Genomic DNA, 24,442 nt, shown 5'->3' with positions numbered 1-24,442 from the left:
GTGATAAGATAAGAGTATTCGTGAAGATAGGAGGGGTTCTATCTTCACGAAGTTGTTCAGTCTGTCTGAGCAGTGAGCACCATGCCTAGCATCTATCTGAGGGCTACCCCATTGAATGGTGGTATGCTGCTATGTGTATTCTTTTACTATGATATATCTTGTATATTCCACTATCGAAACTAGAAGTGTGGCCAATTAATTAGGGCCGATTTCAAGTTTTCAAATCTGTATTTTTGGACACCGACTTGACGATTTTTTTTTTATTTTATTTTTTTTACACCTTTATTTAATCTGTATTTAACTAGGCAAGTCAGTTAAGAACACATTCTTATTTTCAATGACGGCCTAGGAACGGTGGGTTAACTGCCTTGTTCAGGGGCAGAACAACAGATTTTTACCTTGTCAGCTCTGGGATTCAATCTTGCAACCTTACAGTTAATGAGTCCAACGCTCTAAACACCTGCCTCTCATTGCACTCCACGAGGAGCCTGCCTATTACGCGAATGCAGTAAGCCAAGGTAAGTTGCTAGCTAGCATTAAACTTATCTTTTAAAAAACAATCAATCAATCATAATCAATAGTTAACTACACATGGTTGATGATATTACTAGTTTATCTAGCGTGTCCTGCGTTGCATATAATAGATGCGGTGCGTATTCGCAAAAAGGGACTGTCCTTGCTCCAATGTGTACCTAACCATAAATAGCAATGCCTTTGTTAAAATCAATACACAGAAGTATATATTTTTAAACCTGCATATTTAGCTAAAAGAAATCCAGGTTAGCAGGCAATATTAACCAGGTGAAATTGTGTTCATTGCATGCAGAGTCAGGGTGTATGCAACAGTTTGGGCTGCCTAATTTGCCAGAATTTTACGTAATTATGAAATAACATTGAAGGTTGTGCAGTGTAACAGGAATATTTAGACTTATGGATGCCAACCATTAGATAAAATATGGAACGGTTCCGTATTTCACTGAAAGAATAAATGTCTTATTTTCGACCATATTAATGACCTTAGGCTCGTATTTCTGTGTGTTATTATGTTATAATTAAGTCTATGATTTGATAGAGCAGTCTGATTGAGTGATGGTAGGCATCAGCAGGCTCGTAAGCATTCATTCAAACAGCACTTTCGTGCATTTTGCCAGCAGCTCTTTGCTGTGCTTCAAGCATTGCGCTGTTTATGACTTCAAGCCCATCAACTCCCGAGATTAGGCTGGTGTAACCATGTGAAATGGCTAGCTAGTTAGCGGGGTGCGACTTGGAGTAGTTATTCACCTTGCTCTGCATGGGTAACGCTGCTTCGAGGGTGGCTGTTGTCGATGTGTTCCTGGTTCGAGCCCAGGTAGGGGCAAGGAGAGGGACGGAAGCTATACTGTTACACTGGCAATACTAAAGTGCCTATAAGAACATCCAGTAGTCAAAGGTTAATGAAATACAAATGGTATAGAGGGAAATAGTAATATAATTCCTATAATCTAAAACTTCTTACCTGGGAATATTGAAGACTCATGTTAAAAGGAACGACCAGCTTTCATATGTTCTCATGTTCTGATTAAGGAACTTAAACATTAGCTTTCTTACATTGCACATATTGCACTTTTACTTTCTTCTCCAACACTTTGTTTTTGCATTATTTAAACCAAATTGAACATGTTTCATTATTTATTTCAGGCTAAATTGATTTTATTGATGTATTATATTAAGTTAAAATAAGTGTTAATTCAGTAATGTTGTAATTGTCATTATTACAAATAAATAAAACAAATCGGCCGATTAATCGTTTATGGCTTTTTTTGGTCCTCCAATAATCTGTATCGGTATTTGCGTTGAAAAATCATAATCGGTCAACATCTAATCGAAACCATAATGAGGGCTAAACAAAAGAGAACATTTTCATACAGATATTTCATTTGTTCTTCATTATAGGTATTACCATCGATGGTAACAATCCCAACATAAGCCAACTGCACAGTTCGCTTTACCAAAACAAGCTAGCTGCTACAAAGCCTTCCTTCAAAAGTTATATATCCCAGTGCCAAAAATACTATGTGATGATAAACTGCAGGCAGCCCTAAACTATACATGGCCGTAGGACAGATTGAGTCAGATTCTAGAACAATCTCAACCCTCTCCCTTTCCAGCCCACTCCCTTACATAACCACGGGCCATTACAGGGGTGTGGTGTGCACAGCAAGAGTCATTAACGTGGTCCGAGGCAACATAACAGCAAGATCTCTCAGTATGTTCTGAATGAGGATAACTATAGCCACTGTGTGATTGAGTTCATTAGAACTATGGGGAGAGCTGGCATCTAACAGAGAGACTGGCCCTAATCATAAGTCATAGAATGATAGAGCCATGGACATTTTGACTGAGGGAAATGGATATCAAGCCATCACTACTCAGTACACACTAGTCTGAACTGAAGATGCAAGAAGAAGCACAAATTAACTTCTCACTGATGACACATCCAGAAGCTACGAGTACTTCACTTATAGTAAACAAAGGATAAATAAATCTTGCGAAGAACCAGAATAATAAAAAGAGAGCCATCTGTCTCAAACAGGGAACAACTGATAAATATATATTAATTGTGAGATACAATTAATATACAGACATAACGAAACCATGGCTTTGTATAACTGTGTCTCAGTTTAATCCTGTTTTCCAGAGAGTTGGAAAGTAACTCAAGCCTCCATACAGTGTATGCATGTATAATAACCACAGGCATGATGTCATCAGGCACTGTCGCCTGGCTGGGTCTGTTTGGGGCGAATCACATCTGCAAGCCATTTCACTAATTTGCCCACCAAAATATAGCTCTGACAGAGCTCTCCTGCTGTTGCTGCTGCAGCAGCTAGGTTCCTTTCCAAGTTAAACACACCCCACAACCACAGTATTAGAACAATGGACTTGTCTTTGGCCCCCGAACACCAAGCAAGCATATTCAAAAATCCCCACTGGCTAGCTGGTTTTCATTTCTACAACATCTAATGCATATCTTGAATACTGAATCGTGAGGGCCCCATTATGACTTGGCTCCATTTGTGTGGAAAATGGGGAACATATACGATTTTGAGGCCTGGGGTGCTCTCAGTTTGCTACAGTTTGTCAGCCTGATGGCAAAGATTTTTTTTTTTTAAATGCAGGAGGACGGGGAAAATAGCAAATGCAAGGCTTGGTGTTTGTGTGCCAGCCGGCAACCTCTGGGGCAAATAACTCCATCGTAACACTTTAATCCTGTGTTTATTTTTTCCCATGGGATACATTGGTCAAACAGTGGAAAGTTAAAAAGGCCACTGTGCTCTGGATGGTCTAAGGATAGCAGGCCCTGGCCCTTCCTCAAAAGCAATCTCTGGTGATGATCTCTGTAGAATGCAATGGGAAGAAGTGACTTGTTTGATCTACAATTTTTTTTGTTTGTTGCAGTTATGGTTTGTGGGGTGTCTGAGAATTCGACCCTCAGAGTTGGTCAGTGGCCAACTTGCTACAGTCGGTAATTTACCCTTGGTACAGCCTGAGGGAATGGCTATGAGTGGTCCTACTATGAGCGATCCTGGATAATGTGGTTCTCTTGTTTCCTAAATTCTTTGTTTTCCATGTCATTTCAGAAAGCCATGACACACACCATCTCATATTGTTCTGAAATCGTTTCAGTAGTTAGAAACAGGTAAGATTGGCATTCCAGAAACATTTTGTTGAAATATAATTAGATCTTTAAGAAATTAAGTTAATTGATTGCACCCAAATTGGCAATTTTAATTTATATGATTCAGATAATATTACCTTAATAGTACCCAACATCTGATTTGGACCAACCTTCTTCCTACCAATGAGTCAGACCTGAGGAATCCCCCCGAAATTGTCAAAAGCCACTCACAGACACCCCACGCCAATCCAACCCCAACAACCAGCATACAGTATCAGTTCTCTAAGTTTGACAAGTAGGATACTGCGGCTTGGAGAATTGCTTCTCCATACTATATAATGTATTTCCTGTTCAGAGAAATGAGTAATTGAAGTCGCTTTATTTACCATAAAGTGCTGTGAAAGTACCAGGTTTTGACCACTAGATGCAGCTGTTTCTGCTATACCACCACAATTTATTTTCATAATGAGCCAAATCTATTGGTTTTCTACCCGAAGTTGCAAAATAAATGTTGTGATATATTTAATAAACACAATAGACCAGCAAAATTGATTAAAAAAAAGTGTGTGGCTGTATAAATCAAATCAAATTGTATTTGTCGCATGCGCTGAATACAACAGGTGTAGACCTTAATGTGAAATGCTTACTTACAAGCCCTTAACCAACAATGAATTTCAAGAAATAGAGTTAAGAAAAGATTTACTAAATAAACTCAAGTAAAAATAAATTTAAAAAGTAACACAATAAAATACATAACAATACCGAGGCTATATACAGGGGGTACAGGTTAGTCGAGGTAATTTGTACATGTCGGTAGCGGTAAAGTGACTATGCATAGATAATAAACAGCGAATTGCAGCTGTGTAAAATTTGATTAATAGTCTGGGTGGCCATTTGATTAATAAGTAGAATAGCAGGAACAGCGGCATCTACTGGTCAAAACCTGGTACTTTCACACTACATTATGTTAATGCATTTCGGATGCTGGGTACTATATTTATTGAATATTATCTGAATCCTATAAATTAAAATGGCCAATTTGGGTGCAATCAATTAGTTTAATTCTCAGAGATCAAATTATATATTTTTTAAAACAATGTTTCAGGAATGCTAGTCGTATTTGTTAATAACTACAGAAACGATTTCAGAACAATCTGAGATGGTGGGTGTCAAATCCTATTTTTTGTGCTTTTGAGGTGGAACAACCCAATGGTATGACCCTCACATCTAGCATGTTTGAGTACATGGAAAACGTTTACTTAAAAGGCACCTGCTTTAACAGAAATATATCTATCTTCAAGCAATACTATTCTTATGACTTTCAGCCATGATGTGTCAAGCACTAGCTACACAACTGTATTCATCCTTTCTTCTCATTAGAGTTTTGAATAGCTTAGTCCAGGAAGGACAGACACAGCAGATGAACATCAACATCATTAGAAATGTCTGCTGCGGTTATGGAGAAATGAACCGCATATTATTCTGAAACCTACGATGGTGAATATATTTGCATAAGCGTGAGATCCTTGTATTCCCCATTCAGAGCAACTAGTGCTTTTAACAGCAGGGGGCGAGAGAGAGAAGATGGAATCATTTTTATTTTATTATTGTGCTTATTTGTAAAGGGGGGTCAACACTGGTGTTAATGTCTATGCAGTAGATGGGGTTCACTGTTGAACATAGTTCTCTCATACTAAAATGTAGAATGAATAAGTTATATCTGGCATGTGCCTCTGTTATAGGGAAAAGCCATGTAAAAGGATATAATTAAAATGATTGTGCATCCAGGTAATGTAAAAATGTCATGTTCTGCATTATATATATAAATCAATGAAAGCAAGAACTTCACTCAGATGGCACAATACCCTTTGCTGTCAATATCCCGCAGTTTGATACTAAAAGCTTAAGAGCCTCAATCGTCCTGAAATTATGCATGGTTGAACGTTTGAAATGAGCTCGTGCATCAGCCCCAGGCGTTGATTCAGACTTGATTGGGGAAAAGCAGGCTGCAAGTGCTTATTTATATAACTACGTCATTTGGGAGGTTGGCCAAAGAAATAATAATAAAAGGAAGTGTCGATTTTCCATTAGAATCCATCGATTTAAAAAAGTTGATTGTAATCAACTAGTTGTGTGATGTACATGCTGTGTCCATTTATGTTTGAGCTCCATATCTTAGACGACACGTTTGGAAGAAAAAAAGAAAGAAAAAAGACTCAACCAACAATCTATATAATTATCATCTGCTGCTGCTTTTCCTCCCTGGCAAAGAAACACTTCATCCATTTGCAGAAATCGCCCGCGGGAATGTTACATCAAAACTAATCATAACGATTAAAATCTGCTTTTCTGTGCGAGAGGAGGGCAATGGGCGAGGATGTTGTATGCCGAAAAAATAGCAAGATATCTTTACACGATTTTATGAAGAAATATAAAATGCAATTTCCAGAAAGGCCGACGCAGTGCTGTAAGTGATCTGCTCTTTAGCTCGGAGTTTTATTGTGGAGATTGGTTTAGACTGGGGTAGAGACATGAGCTAATTGTATCCTGATCTTTGCCTTGAGGGGTTTCGGAGCCCTGGAGCAAGTACTCTCTGTATTTTGTTCTGTCTACCTTAGCCAAGCTATTGCATTTCTCACCGGTGTAGGAAGGGAAGCAGCTCGCAGGCCAAATCGGAGGGAAAGGGTTCTCAAAAAGATACTTTATGCCCATCCATGTTTCAGGTAAGCAGAGAATTATTTGGTTTGCTAATATATCCGAGGCTGGTTTGACTGGGACATTCAAGGCGCAGTCGCTTTTACGCATGTGCCAGGCGATGAGCACCATAGTTCTAACAAGAAAATATTTAACCACTTCCTGGATATTGTTCGGTGTTTTACAACTGTATGTTTGTTAAAGTGCCGACGACTGGCTTCAAATGCTTATTTGTATTTTCACCGAATTGTAGGACCTTCGTTGAGCAAACACCGTAGCTATCCGCCCGTGTGAATTCGCTCCTGGCGCATTCGCCTACTTCAGCCCCAAACACATTATCGTCTCCGTTTTCCCCGTCGGACTTCTTGTCACACTCTTATTACGAACCGAGTTCAGCATTTCGATACAGGCTTTTCCTATATTCGTTTGTCCTAAACCAGTTTCATTTCCTGAGTGCCCCAGATCTGGCTAATGAAAGACGCCATTGTGGAGTAATTTTGCCGGAGGGGATTTCTTATTTTGTAAGACAGGACGTACCTATTCAACACACGTCAATGCAGATTCTGTGAATAATCTCATTGTATTCACCATGATTTTGTAACGAGAACCCTATCTATGTAAGCCAAGACAAAATGTAGGCTACAGTATTTTCCTTTTGCTTCCCATATAGATCTCTTGCGGGGCTGACCTATACCCGTGCGCAGGGAATTCCACGGTACAGACGCGCCACTGCAAATAATTAAACTCCCGGGCGGAAGTCTGGATCTATGTTTGCATCTTTGTAGCTGTGATGTTATGGAGACAAAACATGATATATATGGTTAGTATTATCAGTGTACAAATTCATATTTTACATGGTTTTGTAATAAATTAGCCTGCTAGTATCATATATGGACACAATGAATACACTAATGCAACTTTGAACCTCTACTTGCCATTTGCCAATCTAAATCCAACTATACAGGCTGCTGGTAACAGATTTGTACGGCTATCCTACAAGTTTACACCGATGTTTATGTGCTCCTTTATGACACTCGCTATGTAATTATCTAATTCTAACCAAGACACACTGGTGCAATGCATGTGATTACGTAACAAAATAATATTCTCAACCTTTTAATGCCATAAAGTAAAACGCGCGCAGATGTTGGAACAGTTCCTATTCTTTACTTTTGAGTAAAATGCGTGGCTGTAGGAGCGTTCACTGGAGGGCGCTGTTATGACGAGCAACATTGGCATCTGTGCTTAAAAGGGCACCATGTCTCACATTGCATTTTATAGTGTCCACTTATTTACAGAATTTAGAAGTAAACAGACATGATTTGGATCCCCAATTAGAACTATATCAGTAAGTCATGTTAGCAGCATTTTTCCTCTTATAGTAAATGAAATACATTTCCATTCAGTTACTACTTGAGTAATGTGCTTCACTTCTCATCACACCCGAGAGGAGCTCCAAATGTACAATGGGCACCTTTTAAAAAAAAAAAAAAAAAATTAAAAAAAATGTCCATAGGCAAAAAAGTGGCCACAACTGCCATCCTGTAAACACTTGACTAGTGACTACCTGTGACTTGGCATTTCCAATCAGGCCATTTACACCAAGTGCATAAATTGTTTCAAATTACAAGGTACAGTTGCACTATGGGAAATGAAGGGCTTCTTAAAGGGCTGATGCTACACCCCTTATTGGATTATTACATTAACATTTTTAGGACTTGATGGGAGGTAAAAGATCCTACGGTATTCCTTCTTGTGCATTTAGCCTTATTACATCGTTAACAATGTTTCTTCCTCACACACCATGTAAAGTGTTTGTTGAAATCTGAACACCAAAACGGAGTGCAGTCCGACAACAAAAGCGTTGCTCCATTGTGCCAACTACAGATTTGTTTGAACATGGGGTGTGTAAACAAGGAAGTCACTTGCGACAGCAATTCTAAATTTGTTTAGCGTGTTCTTGTAGTATAAATGTAGGAACTTGTGTAGCAAGGGAACATTGAACCACTGACAAAGGGTAGAGCATGTGTTTTGTATACACGTAGCTATGTGGTCGGCCTAGATTATTCAAAATGGCAACAGGTGGGAAGACTGACTGACTGCAGCAGTTCTGAAAGGGATGAAGGGAATGAGTGTAGTGTGTCAGGCCACACACAGCATTGTGCCATCATGGGATCCGTGTTATTGCGGTGCTTTGCATTGTGTTGCTTGTCAGGTTCTACTGGTGATCTTACCACCTCAGTATTCTGGGTTATAGCTATGCATAATCGTACTGGTGGTCCATGCCACAGTAGACATGAGTTTTAGATTTGTACTGTATGGGTTGAAGGGTGCTCTGACTGTTTGAAGGTAGGAGTAGTTAACCTGAAAAATAATCCACAGGACATGGTTTTAATTTGAGTTAGAACGGAGTACTTGTAGCACAACCACTTCATCCCATCTCCCTCGCTCCATGGCGTGTTCACGCACACACTTTCATGATTCTTAGCAGATTCTCCACTCCATCCACGTTCATGATGACAAGGCTTTGAGGAAAGCCAATTCCAGTGAGCTGGTTTACAAGACTTACTTTCTCCACACACACCATCTCCCACAAATTAGTCGGGGAACAAATTACCTGCATTCTGAGTGTGATCCCACGCACTTTGCTGGCTGCCTTACACAGGTCCCCCTTTTGAAGAGTGGCCGTGTGATTTCTTCCTTTGTTCACCCTGCGGGCCCCTCTGCCTTCTGCGAGAGGGATTCTGGAGTTGAATTTTAAAACTATGCATGGCGGCTGGCTGCCTGCGCTTATCAGCTCGTGCACAAATGAACTGCATGCAAATCAGGGCAGGATCACACACCACAGTGGAGGCCTGCACTCAAAGGCAGGCTTAATTGCTAATTGGGTATCTAGGTGTGACACCCACACTGCCAAAACTGAGAAGTAAAAACGTGGATGTTTTAATGCCAGTTGCGGTTGTTTTTAATTAATTTATTCCATTTTAACTTATTTAAAATGAGTGAATTGGATTTCCTGAACGTTTTGGGGAAACTAACCCAGGAGAGTGTAGTAGTAAACACCAATACTTCCAACCTGAATCTAACATGCAATGTTGGTTTTTGAGATTCTGTTTGATGTACACTATAATAAGAGGTCTGATGTTGTGAATTCAAAGGTATCATATGATCTGTTAATCTTTGGGCATGTTTTATACCTCTTTTTGAAAGTGAAATTGTCATTGCCTGTGTCTCTCTGATTGGCCATTTAGATTAGGTCTAGAAGTGACTTTGAAGTCTGCATTTTTCTGGTATATACCAAAACCATAATGCTTTATACGGGGAGCTGTTTTCTGGGCTGTGTGAGAATGGTAGGTACCTGACTACTTGCAAGAAGGGCACCTGCACATAAGTATTAATGAGATGTGACTAAAGAAAAGCCCATCACAGACACGCCATTGTGAAACAAAGTAGAAATGTATCCACAACAGTGACACATCGGGATCCTGCTAGTTCATGTAAAATGGGTGGGAGGGTCACTGTTTTAATTTGCTCTTAATCTCTACCACAATCTTAACAGCCCTCCTGAATATGACCCATTGTTCTAGGAGAATACTATGTGAGTAAACAGGTCTTTTAGATTGTGTGCTACAGACTAAAAGGGTCTGTGGAAAGGTCAAGCGGTCATCCAGGGTCGCCAAAACACCCTGGGGGCTAGTGTATGTGCCTATTTATAAATATATATATCTGTATTGAACAAAAACAAACTGGTATCTGCTGTGTTGTCATTTGGTTAGTCACTGAATATTCTGCACTGTTAGTGTTACTGTGAGCTTTGTATTTTCATCAAGGACTTGTTGCCAGACTTCTGGAGAAGGTTTAGTTTCTGATTTCAGGTTAGATGGAAAAGTAATGTTCAGCCTTTGTTGGTGCTTGAGAGGCAGCTGGAACAAATGATGACTGGAGGAAATGGAGGGTGAGGAATAGAAAGGGCAAAGGCGACAGCGCAGATCCAGGTATGCGTCGTGGTTTTGGGGAGGTCTAATGTTGAATCTGGAGTTCGATTTATAGGATATGCTACACCTTTTAGCAGACATGCAGTAAATGCGACAATACCTGCTTTTAAAACAGCGACAACCTTAAGAAACCCCGAGGCACTAGAATGCTAATGTTGTCCGGGGCTTTGACTTATCCATACACCATTGCAAAAGCGGCAGTGACTGCCACAGCATCGCTCTTGTGTGTACTGCTGACACCCATTAACGCATCTCCGGAGTCTGCAGGTGGAAACAGACAGCATTTCCAACTTGAAGACTGTTTTTCGTGCGCCAGGTTTGATAATGGACGCAACGGATATCATGGATTTAACGCATCAGAAAACGAGAAAGCGCCCGCGTCCAATCAGTTCTTTGGATGAGTCCGTAGTACACGCGTCCCTGAAACGAATATCAATGCGAACGGCGGAATGCGGGGACGCTCCGTTCATGTACTCAAGAGGTGACCCCTTACCTGCAGCATCACTGAAGCAGAATGATCATTCTGTGTCTTCCTCACCAGCCACAGTTTTGTCAGCGCAGGTAGGCTAACGGAGATTTAGTCCAATTCGTTTCAGCAAACTAGGGTCAAGTTACCTGCGACGTGGCATGGTTGCACTTCATTGTAGGGGCTTTATTTGATGTCTACTTCCTAGTGCCTACCCACCAATAGTGGAAGTTGTTGGATATTTATTTGATGTGAATATCATCAATGCCAAATTGTCTTGTGTATACATTTCCCACATTGATAAAATCGATTCAGCAGAGCAAATATAATTTTACATTTAAACCAGATTTTTTTTTCTATTTAGAAAAAAATGTGTAATTACTACTTAATAAAAAAATATATAACATTACATTTCTCCATCCAATGACATTGTTTCTTATATTGTGTAGAGGGACTTGTTTTCTTTTCTTATTGGCTCAGAGGAGGGTCTTGAACTTGTGGTTGAGAAACTCAATTTGATATGTGCCATTAGAGATATTGCCAGCTAATTGTGTTTTTAGGTTAGCAGGGAACGTTTCTTCTAAATCTTATTACATTATTCAAATCTAGACTGACTATTGCTCTTTTAGTGTGTGTGTGAAATTGCTGTTCCAAATGAATTTGGCTTTGGGGAGATGATTATGCCCGACAGATATGGGGGGGTGTGGTTGGTAACAATCAAGTCAAGGTCAGGAAATACTATGCTAGTGTAACTCAGATACCTCTATTCTCTCAGTCCTGACAGAACTGAAGAGTTGGACCTCAGCCAACTATTTAACCATTTTTTCAGAAAGATGAGAGTATTGTCTGGCCAATCAGAGTCCTGCAATGTTTTTAACTGGTGCACATTTACCAATGGAACATACATATTTACATCCATATAATAAACAGAATTTTCATGGCTTGACTTTTCAGTCTGTGCTGTCCACCATATTGATAGTCATTTGTTGATAATCATTCATTTGTGCTAGGATAACCGTTCCAGCATGTCCAGGCCCATGATCACCAGATCACCAGCATCCCCCTTGAGTAACCAGGGCATCCCGACGGCTGCCCAGCTCACCAAGTCCAATGCCCCTGTGCACATTGACGTGGGCGGACACATGTACACCAGCAGTCTGGCCACGTTAACCAAGTACCCAGAGTCCAGGTAAGCGCATGTGACCACTCCCTATTAATGCAGTTTCTCAATTGCAAATTACTAAACGCATGTCTTTGTTTTGGTACCTATAGGTACAAAACGCAAGTGTTTTCATATATGACCTTTGTATGTTGCTCTAGAGGGGGTTTGGGATAATTCAGAGGTTGAAAGTGAGATGATGAGCCTAGCCCATTATGTCAGCTGTGTTTATCTGGATTAGCTCTCTGACTGCATAATGTCATCATTTGACAGCTCAGAAGTCAGTTTACCCAATCACAATGATTCAGCACTCAAATGGATGAATGAGGTGGGAAAGATTGGATTTGAACACAGGGTTTGATATGACACTTTTTCACATTCAAACTCATATGATTATTAAGGCTATTCTACAATACCCTGATTACTATGCATCATCACAATATTCCCACGCAATACCAAATACAAAATGGCCACCTTTTTTCAAGACCGCCCCAGAGTTATTTTGAGCAGTAAACATTTGCAGGGCTCAAAAGTCCAAACTGCAGACAAAAGCATCTCAGTTATTCTGACAGATGTCCCAGCAGCAGTAGTAAAGGGCCAAAGGGCACGGGGCCATCTGGAGGCAGGAGGGCCACTGCAGCCTCAGGCCGGGCCCCCAGGGCGCCATCCTGCCTCGGGCACCTCTCTACCAGCTGGCCCTGACCCCTCCATCAGACCACAGCATAGCTCTCATCTCATCCATGCCGCTTCATTTCTATATTTATTTTTCCCATTCTATTTCCCTCATTCTCTGTCTGTCCCTCTTCCTCTCTTTCTGTCTGTTTCTTCCGTGTGCGCTCTCACTGTTTTTCTCCCTCCCCTCCCTATATCTCTCCCACTCTTTCTCTGCATGGAGCAGAGTAATGTGTGCATCACTCAACAAAGGTGTGAAAGAAATCAAACACTCCTGAGCTCACCCACATCCAGTGAGTCATAGAATCTGCACATGAGTCACTGTCCTGTAGCCATATTAGGTGATATTTCTCTGTGCTCAAAACCACACCTGGTGTACTGTCAATTCAAAATGTATAGTTCAACTCAACAGTAGCCGTAGTTTGTTTGGCCCTATAACAAATGCTATATTGACGGAAAACCAAATGTCTCTGGCTTTTCTTTCTCTCCCTCTAGAATCGGACGTCTCTTCGATGGCACAGAGCCCATAGTGTTGGACAGTCTGAAGCAGCACTACTTCATAGACAGGGATGGACACATGTTCCGCTACATCCTCAACTTCCTCAGGATCTCGAAGCTCCTCATCCCAGATGACTTCAAAGTGAGTGTCCCTTCCACTGCAATCAATCAGCAAGCCATCACCAGGTCCCAAACGTTCAAGGGAACAAAGTGGACACCTTAGTCATGGGCAACCCTCAGTACTTGTTTTCCCTAGGATTGGTGCTGACAGTTTACATACTGTGTGGAGTTACAAGTTCTGAAAGTATTTAAAAATACAAATAAATGTATACCTGTGTTTCTAGATAAAGTCATCTTAAAACATCAGGTGTTAGAGACCTTAGTTTTGCAGTAGTATGTTCTGTACTGAGGGTCCAGAAGAATCACTCATCCTCACTGTGACACATTTGTATTCTGTTTGCTAGCTTTTTGTGTCATTTAGCCCTAAATTACAAACTTGCCCCCAGAGAAAACAAATCACATTATCTGATGGACTGTCCACACAGTGACTCAATCAGGGGGATAACAGCTAAAATAAGCAAATACTAAAGACTATCCCAAGTTCAGACCAAGGCCAAATTGAAAGCCATAATAGAATATTGAGACATCCTTTGCCTCAGCTTGAATTGTCCTACCCTCACTGACCCATCTCCTCTGTGCTGCCTGCCCCCTGCAGGACTACAGCCTGCTGTACGAGGAGGCCCGGTACTTCCAGCTGCAGCCCATGCTGGCCGAGCTGGAGCGATGGCGCCAGGACCGTGACCTGGCCCGGGTGTCACGCCCTTGCGAGTGCCTGGTGGTACGCGTGGCACCCGACCTGGGAGAGAGGATCACGCTGAGTGGAGACAAAGCCCTCATCGAGGACGTGTTCCCAGAGATTGGTGACGTCATGTGCAACTCTGTCAACGCAGGCTGGAACCACGACTCCACACATGTAATCCGCTTCCCGCTCAATGGATACTGCCACCTCAACTCCGTCCAGGTGAGGGCCGAAGACACCAGACAAGCGTGGCATGGCCACTACCTGTTGTATTCGGCGCATGTGACAAATAAACTTTTGATTTGATAAGGAGACTTCATGTTCACCCAATATGGATGTTGTGTAGTAGGCTAGATACAAATGTTCATCAGTTATGATGAAACCATTGTCTCAGTCAGAGATGCATCAATAAATGAAAGCACAGAGACATTAAATATGTAGGACAACGTTTCCTCATCCTTACTGTATATTGCAGGAAGCTTTTCTCTCTCTCTCATACACAAACCACTCAAGTGGATGCCGTGGAGAGAGGGACCAAGACAGAGAGGGATAGACGGAGAGAGAGGGGAGAGAGAGCTCCATTCAGCTCCCTGGCAGGTTGTCCTGAGGCAGGGCCCATAATTCTGTTTGGTTATTAAAGCACGCTGGCGGTGGGTGCTGTATCTGGGCCTAATGGAGGCAGGGTGTGTGTGGGGGGGACCTTTGTAGTTCTGGCGGGGCTCTGGCCTGGGGCAGAGGGAGAGAAGGGCGTGCTGAGCAGCCCACACTGAACCAAGTGGTACCGAGAGAAAGAAAAGCCCTACTGCTCCCTGGGGCCTCTTTGATGGAATGTGATCCTGCTGCCCTCCGGACACGTCTGCAAGCCTGCAGGATCAGGGACAAATCTACGCACGCGCGCACGAGCAGATGCACACCCGCACAGATCTTCAGTTTCTTGGCACTTTCTCACATGGAATAGCCTTCCTTTCTCAGAAGAAGAATAGACTGATGAGTTTCAGAAGAAAGGTCTTTGTTTCTGGCTGTTTTGAGCCTGTAATCGAACCCACAAATGCTGATGCTCCAGATACTCAACTAGTCTAAAGAAGGCAGGTTTTACTGCTTCTTTAATCAGAACAACAGTTTTCAGCTGTGCTAACATAATTGCAGATGGGTTTTCTAATGATCAATTAGCCTTTTTAAAATGATAAACTTGGATTAGCTAACAAAACATGCCATTGGAACACAAGAGTGATGGTTGCTGATAATGAGCCTCTGTACGCCTATGTAAACTCGGCAACAAAAAAAACCATCCTCTCACTGGCAACTGCGTTTATTTTCAGCAAACTTAACATATGTAAATATGTAAATATTTGTATGTCCATCATAATCAACAACTGAGACATAAACTGAACAAGTTCCACAGACATGTGATGAACAGAAATGTAATAATGTGTCCCAGAACAAAGGGGGAGTCAAAATCAAAAGTAACATTCAGTATGGTGTGGCCACCAGCTGCATTAAGTACTGCACTGCATCTCCTCCTCATGGACTGCACCAGATTTGCCAGTTCTTGCTGTGAGATGCTACCCCACTCTTCCACCAAGGCACCTGCAAGTTCCTGGACATTTCTGGGGGAATGGCCTAGCCCTCACCCTCTGATTCAACAGGTCCCAGACGTGCTCAATGGGATTGAGATCCGGGCTCTTCGCTGGCCATGGCAGAACACTGACATTACTGTCTTGCAGGAAATTGTGCACAGAACGAGCAGTATGGCTGGTGACATTGTCATGCTGGAGGGTCATGTCAGGATGAGCCTGCAGGAAGGGTGCCACATGAGGGAGGAGGATGTCTTCCCTGTAACGCATAGCGTTGAGATTGAGCTTGTCGTCATTGCAGGCAGTCTGATGCTGTGACACACCACCCCAGAACATGATGGACCCTCCACCTCCAAACCGATCTTGCTCCAGAGTACAGGCCTCGGTGTCATGCTCATTCCTTCAATGATGAATGCGAATCCGACCGTCACCTCTGGTGAGACAAAACCGTGACTCATCAGTAAAGAGCACTTTTTGCCAGTCCTGTCTGGTCCAGCTGATGGTGGGTTTGTGCCATAGGTGACAACATTGCCGGTGATGTCTGTCTGGTGAGGACCTGCCTGACAACAGGCCTACAAGCCCTCAGTCCAGCCTCTCTCAGCCTATTGCGGACAGTCTGAGCACTGATGGAAGGATTGTGCGTTCCTGGTGTAAGTCGGGCAGTTGTTTCCATTCTGTACCTGTCCCGCAGGTGTGATGTTCGGATGTACCGATCCTGTGGTGTTACACATGGTCTGCCACTGCGAGGACGATCAGCTGTCTGTCCTGTCTCCCTGTAGCGCTGTCTTAGGCGTCTCACAGTATGGACATTACAATTTATTGCCCTGGCCACATCTGCAGTCCTCATGCCTCCTTGCAGCATGCCTCAGGCACATTCACACAGATGGGAAGGGACCCTGGGCATCTTTCTTTTGGTGTTTTTCAGTCAGTTGAAAGGCCTCTTCAGTGTTCTAAGTTTTCGTAACTGTGACCTTAATTGCCTACCGTCTGTAAGTGTCTTAACGACTGTTCCACAGGTGCATGTTCATTAATTGTTTATGCTTTATTGAACAAGCATGGGAAAGTGTTTAAACACTTTACAATGAAGATCTGTGAAGGTATTTGGATTTTTATGAATTATCTTTTAAAGACCGACAGGGTCCTGAAAAGGGGGCGTTTTTTATTTTTTTGCTGAGTTTAGATATTCCATTTAAAAAATCTGTGTCCAGCTACAATAGTCATTTACAACATTAAATGTCTCTACTGTATTTCTATCAATTTGTTATTTTAATGGACCCCCAAAAAATATACTTTCCTTTCAAAAACAAGGAAATTTCTAAGTGACCCCAAACTTTTGAATGGTAATGTATATCCCTTCATTTATCTTGTCATTCATTTTCTATATTATCTGTTCCTCTCGGTTCTACCATCTCTAATGCCACTCCCTTTCTCTTGTGCTAGACTTGGGCACATGTTGTCAATGAGTTTGTTTTTTATAACTACTTAATACTACCTGCTCTAACATGATATTCAGAGCATTGGTTCTCTGTGTGACGGGAAAACACTTTTTTCTCATTTCTCTTCAGGACAGCTAAATGTTTCTCTGTGTGTAATATCTAAACCGTGTTAGCTATCATGTTACCTCAACACCCCTTCTCTCCTTGTGTCCACCAGGTCTTGGAGCGTCTGCAGCAGCGTGGCTTTGAGATCGCCGGCTCCTGCGGTGGGGGCGTGGACTCATCCCAGTTCAGCGAGTACGTCCTGAGGAGGGAACTGAGGAGGGCAGGCCAGCGAGGAGGGCCTAACTCAAACCGTATAAAACAGGAGCAGCTGGACTAGACCTCCCAGACACCTGGGGCGCTAGACTTTTTTTCGGTGGCAGCCAAGCACTAGACGGGACGCAGCAGAGCTCTGTGGATTCTGGGTATAATGCTGCGCTCATGTGCTAATTTGTACTAGGAAACTCTGAAATGTACTACTTGCTAACTGGTTTAACGTGGCACGTGTATAATTACAACCACTTTGCATGTCGGAAATGTCTGAGTTTCCTAGCTCCGACTAGCACGTGAATGCCGCTTTATTGTTTTGTTTGTCATTAAACTTTTTTTTTTACTTGAAGAACCACAGCGAAAGAGTGACCAAGGCGTGACAGGAGTTTTTTTTTTTTTTTTTTGCCATAAGAAGATACAGAACATTTTGATAAGTTGATATCTCAAGGATATTTGTGATTGTTCATGCCCCGCCCCCATCAAAATATATAAAAAAGGATTAATACTTTCCCAGGGTCCCCAAATAAAGTTTGTTTTAAAACTTTGAACCTACATTAGGTTAGATATGATTTCCATGATTAAGACCATACAACATGTAAATGGTTTGATTGCACATGTAGTGCACGGCCATTCACTAGTTATTTGCAGTTTTTATTTACCCATTGGCATATTTACCAAGTCGAATTGTTCTCCCATACTATAAGAACGTTCACTGTGTTGCTAGCGGCAGACAAACAGTGCTATACATCATGGTGTTGTGAGAAGATCTTGGTTAGCATAAACACCATTATTTTTAACAGAACTGAATGAAACATTATCCACACTCTTATTCACACAGGATGTTAAGTATCGTAATAATACAAATGAAGTGTTTTTACTTTAATCAAAGTTACCTTATTGGATTTTATAATATGAAATATAGTTCACATTAGTATTATCAATATTTTATGTCATAGACCATTCTATACTCACTAAATGAAAATTAAGTAAATTATTATAAATGTCCCTGCATTGCCTCTCTTTTGGGTACTAAAACCTAGAGAACAGAGGTGACTAATTCAGAGGAGCCTCAAGTTCCTATTGAGTGACCTACTGTAAATGATATTTGCCATTGTATGTTTTGTTTTTATACATTGAAATGGACACCTTTTTAACCGGCATAATGTTGCCTCATAAATGACTGAACAGATCAGGCTAATAGTAGAAGAACCAAATCTAAGATTTATTCTTAGGACATTGATGATGTGAAGTTTGATTATCATTAACTATTTCTAACGTGATCTACCTACGCTCCCTAGATTTGAGTAAAGAGGAATGTAGTACTAAAATGTGAAATAAATCTTCAACTGAAGTTGTACTGGTGGCTGATCCATTGTGTGTTGTTATGGTGCAAACAGAGTTTCATTGTACATGATATCATGGAACAGGTGTTGGTTCTTGTATGTTCAACACAAGCAGGCCCACAAAAATCGATTGTTGCTTTGCATTTCATCAATTTCACACACCCTGAAAGGATATCCCTTTAATATAGTGTTTAATAACACTGAGAACATTTTTCCTTAACGTGTTTAATTTGTGTTTTAAGGTTGGTAGCTACATGGAAAATCATTTTAGAATTCTGTTGCAACTCAAGTCAACTAAATAATCCACAATGCAATGCTCTGTCAATGGGCTCGAAAGGCTGGCTAGCGAGGTAGCTAGCAAACGTAGCTTAACACAATAATACCAAAGACCATATCAGCATGTAAAGTAGCTAGTTAGCTGTAAAATTGCCTAAACAAACAATTTATGTGTCTACAATCTCACCATGTTCAACCTGCAGATCGACGTGATTAACAGACTGGAGTCTGACATTTGCAATGGCAGATATACTTTTGAGAAGATGGGGAAACGCTGCCCATGCTACGTCAATGGTGCATTCTGGACGATTCTAGGACAAGGAGGGCTCTCCTTCCAGGAGTGAACGGGAGTCTATTGGGCGCTAGCTAAAATACCCAAAATGAGCACACATTTCGTCAATAAGTTCAACATCACAAATCTTTTCCGACATGTGAGATTAACTTGCTATCTGTAATATTGTATAGCTTTAGAATCGTAAAATTGTATAGCTTTAAAATCGTGACGACGTATACTTTCGATTAAAATAGCCACTTTTCTCGACGTACACTTATTTAGAGAAGGGATTGCGTGACGATAAGTTTAGCAACCGCGTGACGCGGCATGACCACGTGAACACGATTGGTTGACAGTCTGCTGGGTGGTGCGTCTTTAAGTCCCTTCATTCATTGGATTCCTATATCCTTTCTATAATATCTCTGGCAACGACGCCATGCAATGCACCCTGGACTACTGAGGTGGAAAATGTGCAAGACCCTCCGTTAAATTATACATTTCTCGAGGAAGGAACATTGCAAAAATATGATCAATGGCTCATTTGAGAGAACATCCTGCCGAGTTATGACATCGGCCAGTATTGAAATCTGACATGTATGTTAGACGTTTTCGCGATCTAAAAGTCGTATTCCTATTAACTTCCAGTGTAGTGAAGGCGACTTTATCACGCTGCTACCTCATTCCGGACGGATCGCTGCCTGCTTGAACGCCAATAACTCAGATACAAGTGAAACATGAAATGATCCAGGGAATCGATAGAACATCACTCAGATGCACAAAAACAATATAACATTCAAAATGAGTGAACCTTTCCTTTAAGTGAGTGGTTATGAGAATGTTAGTAGGTATCAGGTAAATTTCACCTCCATTCTCCAATGCTTTCAAATCAATTGAAAGTTTATTCGTTGCATACACAGATTAGCAGATGTTAAAGCAGGTGCCACAAAATGTTCGTGTCTAGCTCCAGCAGAGCAGTAAGCATCTAACAGTACAGTACTAACATTAATAATTCCCCACCCGCAAGAAATGAAGAAATGTCAGAGTCCGGAATATAAATACGTGGTGTGTATAGACAGTATGGACAATATTTAAGCAGGAAAATGTATGTACAGCAGTAGTTATATAGGATGAGATATGTTAAGAATACAGCATAGACATATAAAGTGAGTAATCAGATTAATTTCTCAGATCAAAAAAAAATTAAACAAAATAATGTTGCAGGAGTGCTAATCGTATCTGTTTCTAACAACAGAAATAATTCATTATGGAACCATTATTAAAGTGACCAGTGTTCAATGACTATGTACAAAACATAAGGCAGCAGTCTCTAAGGACTCAGAAACCAATAGCATTTGCCACCTCAATGTAATTTGCACACTGTGTTGCCACCAATTTTACATGTAGAATATTTTGAAAAATGTAAATAGAAGCTGTTTTTCAGACGTTCTATCCCACCTGTACAGTCTCCACCTGCTAGATGGTAGCGAGATGAACTGGCCTGACTCAGGTGGCTGAGGTACTTGATGATCTTCTTGGCCTTCCTGTGATACCCGGTGCTGTAGATTTCATGTAGGGCAGGCAGTGTGCCCCGGGTGATGCATTCGGCTGACCGCACCACCCTCTGGAGAGCCCTGCTGTTGCGGGTGGTACAGTTGCCATACCAGGCAATGATACAGACAGACAGAATGCTCTCAATGGTGCATCTGTAGAAGTTTGTGAGGGTCTTATGGGCCAAGCTGAATGTCTTTAACCTCCACTGTTGTGCCTTCTTCACCACGGTGTCTGTGTGGAGGGACCATTTCCGATCCTCAGTGATGTGCATGCCGAGGAACTTGAAGCTTTTGACCCTCTCTACTGCGACCACGTCGATGTGGATGGGGACATACTCTCTCTGCTGTCTCCTGTTGTCCATGATCAGCTCCTTCATTTTGTTGACATGGAGCGAGAGGTTATTTTCCTGGCACCACTCTGCCAGGGCTCTCACCTCCTCCCTGTAGGCTGTCTCATCATTGTTGGTAATGAGGCCTGCCACTGTTGTGCCATCAGCAAACTTGATGATTGAGTTGGAGACTTGTGTGGCCATGCAGTCATGGGAGGGGTTCAGACCCAGGGCCCTAAGCTCAGTGATGAGCTTGGAGGGCACTATGGTGTTGAAGACTGAGCTGTAGTCAAGAAACAGCATTCTTACATGGCTATTTCTCTTGTCCAGGTGGGATAGGGCAGTGTGCAGTGCAATGGCGATTGCATTGTCCGTGGCTCTGTTGGGGCGGAATGCAAATTGTAGTGGCACATAAACTGACTTTGCTTTACATCATGGTGTTGTGAGAAGTGTGAGCTACAAAGGTAATGCTTTGCTTCAGACTCCGAGGCAATACCTGCTCAAGGATTTGTTTTGGGTAGATTGGTGGCTAAATTGGTCTTTACTTTAGATATATTGAATAAAAATGACAGCTCCAGACACGTCCTGACAGTTGTGTTTCCACATGTCTCTCCAGGATCACAATATAAAGTGAAATCCCACACAGAGTGCTGTCATACTATCTTCATTCCTCTTGGCACAATCTCCACTTTTTCCTTTTTCTATGCTTTTCTTTGTATATCTGCGTTCTAAATGGCATCTTATTCCCTACTTTTTACCCTAATTTTTTACCCAGGCCCGTAGGGTTCTGGTCAAAAGTAGTGCACTATAATAGGGTGTCATTTGGGACAGTAGCTAGAGTAGAGTGCATTCAGAAAGTATTCAGACCCCTTGATTTTTATCCACATTTTGTTTACATAACAACCTTATTCTAAAATGGATTGTATAAAAAAACGTCCTCAGCAATCTACACACAATACCCCATAATGACAAAGTAAAAACAGGTTTTTAGAAGAAACTGAAATACCTTTACTTACAGTATTCAGACCTTTTGCTATGATTCTCGCAATTGAGCTTCGGTGCATCCTGTTTCCATTGATCGTCCTTGATGTTTCTACAACTGGATTGGAGTCCACCTGTGGTAAATTCCATTGATTGGACACAGTGGCCGCCATCATTCTTAAATGGAAGAAGTTTGGAAACACCAAGACTCTTCCTAGAGCTTGTCGCCCGGCCAAAAAGAGCAATTGGGGGAGAAGGGCCTTGGTCAGGGAGGTGACCAAGAACCCAATGGTCACTCTGACAGAGCTCTTGAGTTCTTCTGTGGAGATGGGAGAACCTTCCAGAAGGACAACCATCTCTGCAGCACTCCTTATTGGTATTGTGGCCAGACTGAAGCCACTGCTCATGAAAAGGCACATCACAGCCGACTTCGAGCTTGCCAAAAGGCACCTAAAGACTCTCAGACCAAACAAGATTCTCTGGTCTGATTAAACCAAGATTGAACTCTTTTCCCTGAATGCCAATGTCACAACTGGAGGAAACCTGGCACCATTCCTACGGTGCAGCATGGTGGTGGCAGCATCATGCTGTGGGGATGTTTTCAGCGGCAGGGACTGGGAGACTAGTCAGGATCGAGGGAAAGATGAACGGAGCAAAGTACAGAGAGATCCTTGATGAAAACCTGCTCCAGAGTTCTCAGGACCTCAGACTGGGGTGAAGGTTCACCTTCCAACAGGACAATGATCCTAAGCACACATTCAAGATAACGCAGGAGTGGCTTTGGGACAAGTCTCTGAATGTCTTTGAGTGGCCCAGCCAGAGCCCGGACTTGAACCCGATCGAACATCTCTGGAGAGACCTGAAAATAGCTGTGCAGCAACGCTCCCCATCCAACTTGACAGAGCTTGAGAGGATCTACAGAGAAGAATGGGATAAACTCCCCAAATACAGGTGTGCTAAGCTTGTAGTGTCATACCCAAGACTCAAGGCTGTAATCGCTGCCAAAGGTGCTTCAACAAAGTACTGACTAAAGGTTCTGAATACTTATGTAAATGTAATATTTCAGTTTTTTTGTTATGTTTGCGAACATTTCTAAAAACCTGTTTTTGCTTTGTCATGGGGTATTGCGTGTAGATTGATGAAGGGGGAAAAAATACATTTTATAAGGCTGTAAATCTGTATGGTAACAAAATGTGGAAAAACGATTCTAAATACTTTCCGATTGAAATGTATGTCTTCAGATTTTCTTCTGAGTGATTGTTGTAATACTGTGAATTGCTCCTATTGTGCACAACAGGCACACCTCATGCTCTCAACTCTAGTAATTTTCAGGTTTGTTAATAAATTGTAATTACGTTCTATGTGTTTAAGGAAATTGCCAGTGTCACGGAAATACCACCACACATCCCCAAGTTCATATCACAAATTCAGTTTTGCTCCATAAGTAACAATTTAGTCATTTAGCAGATGCTCTTATCCAGAGCGATTTACAGTAGTGAGTGCATACATTTTCATACTGGTCCCCCGTGGGAATCGAACGCAGAACCCTGGCATTGCAAGCGCCGTACTCGACCAACTGATCCATGTTAAGTCTACCTGAAGTGTTGCCATGGGGGTAGCTGACTTACTGAATTAATGATGGCTTTCTGAGACAAAATTTCAGTTTGTGAATTTTCACTTCAGAAGTCTACTCCAAACTAGCATTGGGCAGACAGAGGTACTTTATGTTCACCCCTATGTGATTTTTAGTTTGTACCTGTGGGGCGTTAGACTTGGTAATCAGACCCTGTCCAGCTCTATCTCTTAATTTCCTGAATTCACACTAAGTTGAAAAGGAATTGCAGATGGCCTCCTCTCAGAACACTGCCTGTTGGAGGACAAAGATGAATGGAATTAAGAAACTAGACTCCTAATCTTCTAAAGGACAGGTTTTGAAAAGGAAGATGGGGCTATTTTGAGAGATGCTTGTCCTCTCTCGGTGGTGTCTCCTCTATCTGTGATCATGTCTCTAACTCTAGTGATTACTCCCAGTCATCAAAGGAAGGGCAATGTGGCCGGTAGACACTCCGCTAAGGGCACGGGCCCTCCCCAGGCCTTGCTTACTTACAACTAGTGGTAAGGTCAGTGTATGGACTCTCTCACCTCGCCTCCAAATCATCGCTGGCTCGGCTGCTTACAGTGGCCAGTAATACAAGCTACTGTGACGTGCAGCTAATGAGTGCCCTGGCATACTGTATCTCACTAATGAGAGGATGTACTTTGTCCTAATAATTGTCTCTATTGTCTCTCCTCTCATTTCTCCCCTCCTCTCCCCCTCTCTCTCTGGAAACGGTATGACCCTTACTTTACATAGTACAGGTGCCTTAAACCTGTTTTGAAAAAACCTTGAAGGCTTTTTAATTAAGCCAGTGCGATGATAATTACAAACG

General features: G+C 41.9%; 1 protein-coding gene across 9 annotated transcripts; it reads left to right on the top strand.

Annotated features, from left to right (window-relative positions):
- Positions 1 to 456: 456 nt before the first annotated feature.
- Positions 457 to 18,617, top strand: LOC112260565 (BTB/POZ domain-containing protein KCTD1). 9 transcript variants are annotated; one of them, XM_024435783.2, is made up of 7 exons: positions 5,764 to 6,122; positions 6,303 to 6,378; positions 7,020 to 7,169; positions 11,821 to 11,999; positions 13,137 to 13,281; positions 13,855 to 14,160; positions 17,166 to 18,617. In XM_024435783.2, exons 3-7 carry the CDS (start codon positions 7,140 to 7,142, stop codon positions 17,328 to 17,330), a joined length of 825 nt encoding a protein of 274 aa, XP_024291551.1. In that variant the 5' UTR covers positions 5,764 to 6,122; positions 6,303 to 6,378; positions 7,020 to 7,139; the 3' UTR covers positions 17,331 to 18,617. The 9 variants fall into 9 exon arrangements, with proteins under 9 accessions (XP_024291557.1, XP_024291553.1, XP_024291556.1 ...); XM_024435785.2 differs by lacking the exons at positions 5,764 to 6,122; positions 6,303 to 6,378 and adding an exon at positions 502 to 518; XM_024435788.2 differs by lacking the exon at positions 7,020 to 7,169 and having other exon boundaries at positions 5,762 to 6,122.
- The last annotated feature ends 5,825 nt before the right edge of the window (positions 18,618 to 24,442 follow it).

Source organism: Oncorhynchus tshawytscha, linkage group LG10, assembly GCF_018296145.1.
Source record: "Oncorhynchus tshawytscha isolate Ot180627B linkage group LG10, Otsh_v2.0, whole genome shotgun sequence".
NCBI lineage: Eukaryota > Metazoa > Chordata > Actinopteri > Salmoniformes > Salmonidae > Oncorhynchus > Oncorhynchus tshawytscha.
This window is presented reverse-complemented; position numbering and strand designations above follow the sequence as displayed.

Coding starts and splice junctions, on each gene's coding strand:
- LOC112260565 (XM_024435781.2), top strand. CDS start 10,669: ATGGACGCAACGGATATCATGGATTTAACGCATCAGAAAACGAGAAAG. Junction 12,000..13,136: donor ACCAAGTACCCAGAGTCCAG/GTAAGCGCATGT, acceptor CTCTCCCTCTAG/AATCGGACGTCTCTTCGATG. Junction 13,282..13,854: donor TCATCCCAGATGACTTCAAA/GTGAGTGTCCCT, acceptor TGCCCCCTGCAG/GACTACAGCCTGCTGTACGA.